Source organism: Maniola jurtina, chromosome 20 (genome assembly GCF_905333055.1).
Source record: "Maniola jurtina chromosome 20, ilManJurt1.1, whole genome shotgun sequence".
Lineage (NCBI taxonomy): Eukaryota > Metazoa > Arthropoda > Insecta > Lepidoptera > Nymphalidae > Maniola > Maniola jurtina.
Window position 1 is genome coordinate 836,521 of NC_060048.1, and position 8,101 is coordinate 844,621.

At 41.1% G+C, this 8,101-nt stretch overlaps 1 protein-coding gene across 6 annotated transcripts in view; it reads right to left on the bottom strand.

The window, feature by feature from the left end:
- Positions 1-424: 424 nt before the first annotated feature.
- LOC123875903 (E3 ubiquitin-protein ligase Nedd-4) overlaps positions 425-8,101 on the bottom strand; it is a 32,490-nt gene continuing 24,813 nt past the window's right edge. For all 6 annotated transcript variants that reach the window (XM_045921990.1, XM_045921989.1, XM_045921992.1 and 3 more), the window contains 10 exons: positions 7,861-7,959; positions 7,197-7,325; positions 6,539-6,663; positions 5,805-5,946; positions 5,035-5,244; positions 4,500-4,606; positions 3,803-3,936; positions 3,161-3,389; positions 2,470-2,639; positions 425-2,201 (listed from right to left, as the gene is read on the bottom strand). In XM_045921990.1, coding sequence (XP_045777946.1) covers positions 2,099-2,201; positions 2,470-2,639; positions 3,161-3,389; positions 3,803-3,936; positions 4,500-4,606; positions 5,035-5,244; positions 5,805-5,946; positions 6,539-6,663; positions 7,197-7,325; positions 7,861-7,959 — 1,448 coding nt within the window. In that variant the 3' untranslated portion in view covers positions 425-2,098. The remainder of the gene's footprint in view (positions 2,202-2,469; positions 2,640-3,160; positions 3,390-3,802; positions 3,937-4,499; positions 4,607-5,034; positions 5,245-5,804; positions 5,947-6,538; positions 6,664-7,196; positions 7,326-7,860; positions 7,960-8,101) is intronic.

Below are 8,101 nucleotides of genomic sequence, written 5' to 3' on the forward strand. Positions count from 1 at the left end.
ATACCCTAGTATTTTGGACAAAATACTAGGAGGCAGTCAATACAATTTATTTAAGAGGGGTCTCTCCGTCACTCGCTCCATACAAACGTAGTTCGTCTCTCATTGGAATACTAACCAATCATACTCAATGGAATTTAGCAAAAACGTTCCGGGAACTAATATCTATGCCTGTGGTTTTCCAGATTTCCGTTAAAATATTCGGTTTCAAAGTTACGCGGTCTTGAAAATTTACCATACAAATCTTTGAGCCCCTGTAATTTTAAAACTACATATTTTTAGAAAAATCTAAAACACCACAGGCACAGATATTAGTTTTTAGAATATGTCTGCAAAATTTCATGGACTTTGGTTGCTTAATATTCAAATGAAATTGGGGCTACGATTGTATGGAGTAAGTGACGGAGAGAGCCCTGTCAATATTAAAATAGCAATCCTCTTAACTCACATTTTAAAAACTCTAAGAACATTAGAATATTAGTCACAATCACATAAATGAGTAAGGCATATATCGACCCGTCCTAACTTCACACCGGACAAACAAATATGGACCTTAAAATAATGGAATATCGTACATTTTTGTTTGATAAACAATTCTTGAGGATGCCTCCACACGTTATCGGCATCTTTTTATGGGAAATACTAATGAAATTGATGGAACAGTTTTGCGGTATACATTATTATATTTTACAAAGGGACAAGCTACTTTCGGTTATGCTAGGGGAAACGTAAATCAAAACAATTTCTATGTAGGTACAATAATATAACCCTCACAAACTTTTTCTGCGAATTCATTTGCTTGAAACCTTGTGGGACTAATATACTTGTATTTTCATGCAGTATAATTCGCCTTTGTCCATCTTCAAAATATATCGCTATCGCTTTGCAAAATTTCAAAATCGGTTCAACTATTTAATCTAGAAATGATTACAAGTAAGCTAACACTTTCGCGTTTAAACAATTTAGGGGCGAGTTGACCAACGTAAAAATAAGTGTTATCGGAGAGTAAATTTGATATTTTGACAGGTTTTCCATACAAAAACTGTCACTATACCCAATTTATTCCCCATTTCAACGTCACTCGCTGTTGGTGAAACCACAGTTAGTATGATAAAAACTTAATTGAATCGATTTTATACCGTCCAAGTATGTCGAACATTTACTTGGGTATGTGTGGAGGCACCCCATCAAAGGCTGCCATGGAAGGCAAAATTACTTCATTATCACTTTTCGCGGCGTTCGCGGTCACCTCACTACGGGTAAAGAGCTGACAATAGGCTTCCATTTGATGACAAACATGCCCAGTAAATAAGTAATGATCTAAACACCTTGATGAACTTGTTGCACAGTTGTTGATCACAAAATTAAGAAAAAATTAAATAATTATTTTAGTTTTGTATGTGAAATCTATTATTATTAAAGTTGAAGTTGTCCTTGATTGTTATTAAAGAAACGATAGCAATTATCATCATCACAATCATATCATAATCATCACAATCATTATCATCAACGAATACGTCGTTATAACAAGGAATATAAGGCTCTAAGGAAAGCTTGTATCTTTGCTCTAGCCAAGGCTAAATCGACGACCGCGAACCTTTGACAAGAATTTTTGAAAGTCATTCTTAAATTTTATAGTTTGGAACAAAAACGACTTCCATCATCATAATCATAATCATTTGATAAATGATTACAATCCCCATTATCAATGAATACGCCGTCATAACAAGGTATTTAATATGGCTCTAAGAAAATGTTGTATCCGTGCTCTAGCTAGTCGACGCCCGCGAACCTTTGATGGTATTGACCAATCTCAATCAGTTATTTGCCCAAATATAGTATAATATATGGTATACTAGTAGCAGTAGTATGTATAGAAAGCTTGTATCTTTTTTCTAGCCAAGGATCAGTCGACGACCGTGAATCTTTGATAAGAAATTTTGAATGTCATTCTTTCATGATACAGTTTGAAACAAAAACAACTTACATCATCACAATCATACCACAATCATCACAATCACCACAATCATCAATGAATACGCCGTCATAACAAGGAATATAAGGCCCTAAGGAACGCTTGTATCTGGTCGCCGGCCGAGGCTCAGTCGACGCCCGCGAAGCCTTGCGAGCCCTCGATGGCCTTGACCAACTTCTCGCGCAGCTGCTGGTAGCTTTCGTAGGGCGGGAGGTCGATGCGGTTGAAGCTGGGGACAAAAAAAGCAATATTAAATTCTGTCTCGCAGCATGTCTCAACTTGAGGCCCGAGGCGAGTCAAGTCGTGATAAATACATTAACAACTGCCTCGCAATGCATGCCTCGACTTGAGGCATGCGTCTCATTACAATAATCACTCGCACATACACACACACACACACATACACTCACTCACACACGCACGCACGCACGCACGCACGCACCCACTCACGCACGCACTCTCGAAAAAAATTATCCTCGAGTCGAGGCAACACTTACCAGGTATGAGCGCGTGGGTAGTTGTCAGGCGAGCCCCACTTCTCTATGGTGAAGAGTTGTGGCCCGTTCGAGCCGTACAGTTCTTTGAACCCGTTCATGGGCACGCGTGAGGTGCCCGTCACAAACTGCAGTAGTCTTGAGCGCATTTCGTTGGAGAATGATAGGACCACCTGTGGGCAAAATAAATTACACAAGTAAGGCCTTAGTAAATTACACAAGGAAGGTAGCCATTAGAGAGGAATGGACACATAGTACGCGACAAGACAAGATGGCAATCGGGGTGGGGAAACTCCGCACGCCCACACAGCCCCCGCGCGGGATAGCGCGGGTGACGTGCGGGTGTGCGGCGCGTCCCCATGCCTCATACCCAGATTGCCATCTCGATCTGTCGCATACTATAGTTAAGCGTGCCCCAACAATGCACTGACGACCACGATGCTCTCCCAAGACCGTAATGACTAGAACTAGAGCAAGAGCTAAGGTAACCAACATTATAATCTAGATTCTAGATCCTCAAAACATCGTACCCTTGAAAAACCCTCCCAGGCCTTTGAAATCGCCTCTGACTCTTGAAAACCTCCATGCAATACCTTCCCAGATTGTCAAAACAATTTGCCAGATCATTGAAATTTTTCCCAGACTCCAAAAGAATTTTTGCTTTCGACTATTCTAGAAAGCTCAACACACTCACCCTCCAGAACCACTGCACCACAATGTGGTTAGCGTGGTAGTCGCCTTTGTACAGCGTGTTGGCGCGCCAGTCGCGCACATCTATATGCTGAATACCACACAGCAGCAGTTCCAGCTCGTTCTCGTCGAAGATCTTCAGCAGGGGCAGAGGCACCAAGCCTCCTAAACCCTCGAGGAACGCGTACATCTGCTCCTGGACTCGACTGACGAACCGCCATTGGATTACTAACCTAAAAACGAAAAAGAATGACTTTGAATTTTACAACTTTACCACTCGATCATCACTCAAATCACAGAATGGGTACCTAACATAAGATAATTAGCTTATGTAGAATTTTGTAATGATAACTATCTAACGGTAAGGTAAGGTTTGTCTATACTGAGAGTTTAGAATAAAATTTTTTTTATTGCAAGCAAGAGAGAATACGCAAGAAACATAGATAACTTGAAACTATATTTTGTTCTGTACGCAAAAGCGGCCTTCTTGCTTACAGAACAATTTCTCCTTGGGCAAGAGGAGTGAATGAGAAGGTATCGGTACTTTGACACAGTTTTTTCCCATCCAATAACATTTTGAAAGATACTTAACCCTCTATAAAAAAAAACACCAGGTATGAAAAAATATAAAAAAAGCATTACTCACTTAATATACTCGTCTTTGTTTTCGTTGTCTATGGATATATTGGCGCCTCCAGGCTTTAACTCCCTCTGGATTGTTTTGCCGAACTGCTCCTCGTCCACTGCGAACGTCAGGTACAGTTCTGATGGGTCGTTCTCCTGTGAAGTTACAGAAACGTTGATATCCACAGGCAAAATCAGGGCCGCCACAAGAGGTCCGACCAATATAAGCTGATGACAGCTACATAGTTCTTTACTTAGATTAAGGAGGTTTCATATGTTTCCATGACCATATTTTTTTAATTACGGCGTTTGACAGCTCAGTATAGGCGGTTGGGGATAAAATTGGCAGTGTGGACCCCTTTCTGAAATCGTACATCTAAGAAGAATATTTCAACGATTACAGAAGTATTGGACAATCATATCAATGAAATTTTTACATGCCCTTAAACCACTTCAAAACCATCTAAAATGAGTTTTAGGATGTATGGAATCTGACCAAAACAACTGTTTTACTATAGCATTCTGAGGGTGAATTTCAATTTTTTTTCTTTTATTCTCAAGAGTGAATAGACATGGTCTAGGCAAGAGCGTTCCATCTTAGGCTGCATCATCACTTGCCAGTAGGTCTGATTGCAGTCAAGCAATAGTCTATAAAAAAAAATCACATGAGAAAAATTCACTTCTATAATTTTTTAGGTGTTTTCATAGGACCGAGGTACCTTTATCCACATCAAGGAGTTGTAGTACTCCAAGTCCACCGATTCCATGTCCTGTAGCTCAATGGATTTGCCCAACATCATTTTGTAGAATGGACGGATGAAAAATGCTGAAACAAACAACACAATTTTTACTCCTCTTACAATGAGGATAAAAAGGAGGGAGAGAGAATAGGTGTAGAAGTATACGCGTGGAAGTAAAAACGCGACGGTCCTGCAAAGACGAACTAAAAATTTAAAAATCACATTTGAAAATGGCAACATACAGCCGCTATGTTGAAATTTTTTCAAAATTTTTATAGCCAGTGTCACTCAGGACGATTTAAGGATTCTGACGATACTAGATGTCACTACGGAGACTCGCTAGAAGGATTTAAAAAAAAAGAAGAGTCCAGAAAGATTTACTCTTACCGTCGAACAACTTGTCATGACACGGCCATACCGAACATTATAACATGGAGTAGGAGTGTTACTAAGCCGAGGATTAACGAGAAAGAGTTAATAAGAAGAAGAAGGATCTAGAAAGATATATCCTTACCGTCGAGCAACTTGCCATGGTACACGGCCATGCCGGCCACGCGGCCGATGAACTTGAAGTAGTTGAGGTGCTCCTCGTTGCACACCCCACTGTTGGGGTTGATCTGCAGCGTGTAGTTGTCCATCGCGGAGTACTCGAACAGCCCGTAGTACGGGTTGAACATCTCCTTGGACAGCAGGAAGAACCACTCCCGCGCAAGACCGCCGTAGTCTGATGGACATACATCCTAATTATACCCTATACTGGAGGATGCCCGCGACTTCGTTCGCGTAGATTTAGGTTTTTGAAGATCCCGTGGGAACTCTGATTTTCCGGGATAAAAAGTATCCTATGTCCGTCCCCGGGATATAAGCTAACCCTGTAGCAAATTTCTCAGAATCGGTTAAACTGTTGGGCCGTGAAAAGATAGCAGACAGACAGACACACTTTCGCATTTATAATATTAGTATGGATGGATTATTTATTTCATATTGCGTTACTGAGAAGACCATTCTTGTAGGCTCTGAAGTGATAGCTTTCGTTATTTTCGTGAATTTTACCGATAGCCCTTCTAAGTAATGGTATTGCATAAATTGTGCCAAAAGAAATGAATCGTAAATGGTAGTGTTAATCATTCCCTCTCAGCTACACACTAAACTTGTGTAGAGTGTGCGAGTGAGAGAGAACAATTGATGCCGCCATTCTCGTATCTTAAGTACGAGTTATACTGTGGTATGTTATTTGATTTAGTTTAGACATTAGAAGTATTATAACTGAAATTTGCTACATACCCAATCCAACTTCCGACTCGAATTCGACCCATAACTTAGTCTTGAGTAGATCTAATCTGCTAACAGAACTTATGATACGGTAGGAGTCTTCTAAAATGGAGTTTCTTCTCACTTTGATCTCGAATTTGTTCGGTACATTACTCTGTGGAAAAATATAACTATTACGTTCAGAAATATTAAAAACAGAGTATGAAGGGGGGGTGAAATATGTTTATCCCCATATACATGGTGCAACCAGAAAACTAGCCAAAACTTAGGGTTATTATTAAGTACCTAAATACAATCCAATGCCAATAACCATTTGCCTTATCTTGTAGTTTTAGTGGTTCAGTATTTTTCAAACCCGCAATATAGCGTGCAAACCCCAAAACGCAGCATTGACTCCGAGTGACCTATTTACGTAACGTTCGTTGACCTCTATCGTCAGTCAAAAACGCGTTTTTTGTGGTACCTTATCAGTAATCACCAGTACTATCACCTGTTTTCGTTTTTGCTAGCGTTCAGGCCACGGGAAATTTAGAATTATGTAATTTCTTAATTTTCTCTGATCTCGTGGCTAAGCTATTTTAGCGTTCTGGTACGATGCCGTGTAGAAGCCAAAGGGGGTTAAATAAAAAATGAGATACCCCTTACAGGTTAGCCCGCTTCCATCTTAAGACTCACTTACTGAGGTGTTTGAGACTGCAGTTATGACTAACTTGTATCGAATAATTTAAAAAAAGTGGGATACATACGGGCTTGCGCAGTTGGCTCTTGAGGTACTCGTATTTGCGCTTGTAGTCGCGCGAGTACGGCACGGCCGGGCCCGCGATCTGAGGGTTGGACAGCCGCGGGTCCTCCCACTGCGTTGTTCGCGTGTCTGTGGACATTGACAAAAAAAATGACACTTTTTTTTTAAATACTGGGAAATGTTTTTACGCGTGGGACATGTGGGACAAAACAATGATTTTAAGGGGTTTTTATAGGTAACCTGTAGTACACGACAGGTCGAGATGGCAACCGGGGTAGAAACGATCCGCACACCCACACAGCCCCACGCTAACCCGCTGAGAGTAAGCGCGGGCAGCGTGCGGGTATGCGAGGCGGCCCTCCGCCTCATACCTTGATCGCCCTCTCAACCTGTATACCCCTGTATAAGGAAATTCAAAACCATAGGAAATACAGGAAACTTCTTAGGTAACTTTAGGTCTTTTTATGAAAACAATTTTGACATTGTCAATTTTTTAGTCAAGCGTGAGTTGTCCCAGTTAAAAAATCACACTGTATACTAAACTCATCATTAGGCATCAATCCGCACTTGGCCAGTGCGAACTATGAATAACTTTTCAGTCTGAGAGGAGACACGAGCTCAGCAGTGGCTTGACGATGGGTTGAGGATGATGCTAAACTCACTATGGTCAATGAAGAATATCCGTCCGTCGGTGTGCACCCTCTCCTCCCAGCCTTCCGGCAGAGGACCCAAGCCGTCGGCTTCGGCCCCCGCGTTGGCCGCCGCCGCGCTGGGCAAACTGGACGCGCAACCTGAAACCGACCACATTTTTATTTTATTTGGAAAACTTTATTGCACACACAAACATATATACAGAAAACATTAGAAGAAACTCTACTAGATGGTGCAAAGGCGGCCTTTTTGCTATAGCAATCTCTTACAGTTTGTTAGCCAAAGTCAAAATCATTTATTCCAATCGGGTATCATTGTTAAGCTTTTGATGGTCAGAATTGTTAAAAGCCCAAGAAGTCTGAGAAGACCCCACAACAAACTCAGCCGGGTATTCTGGGTATTAACATTTATGAAGGGGACCTCTCTCTATAGCTGAGTGAATATGATATTTACGGACGAGCCGAGACGAAGCGAGAATACAAAAAAATAATCATAAGTTTGTTCAGACAAAGCTTTCAATGAAATTAAAATTTAGTGTTATTAAACATAGGTCGTATCGGGAACCCTCAAGAGAAGTATCTCAAGGACTCCGCTCTTCTGGAATGTGTTGCATACTTCAAACTGGCAGTGACCCTGTCTGACACTGTTAGAGACAGAACAACATGATGCAAATACCTGTTCTGGGATCAATCCACGTGGTAGTCTTCTGATTGTGGTCGATGAAGAATATCCTGCCGTTGGGAGCGCGTTGCATGCTCCAACCTGGCGGTAGACCTGCGAGAATATAATTGCTATAATACAGTGGATACATTTTGAGAAAGGTCTCGCCATATTTGCGCTTTATCAACCGTCACGTTAAAAGTACGATTTAAATTATAAATAACGGGTAGGTACAAACCACGATTAATTTGTTTTG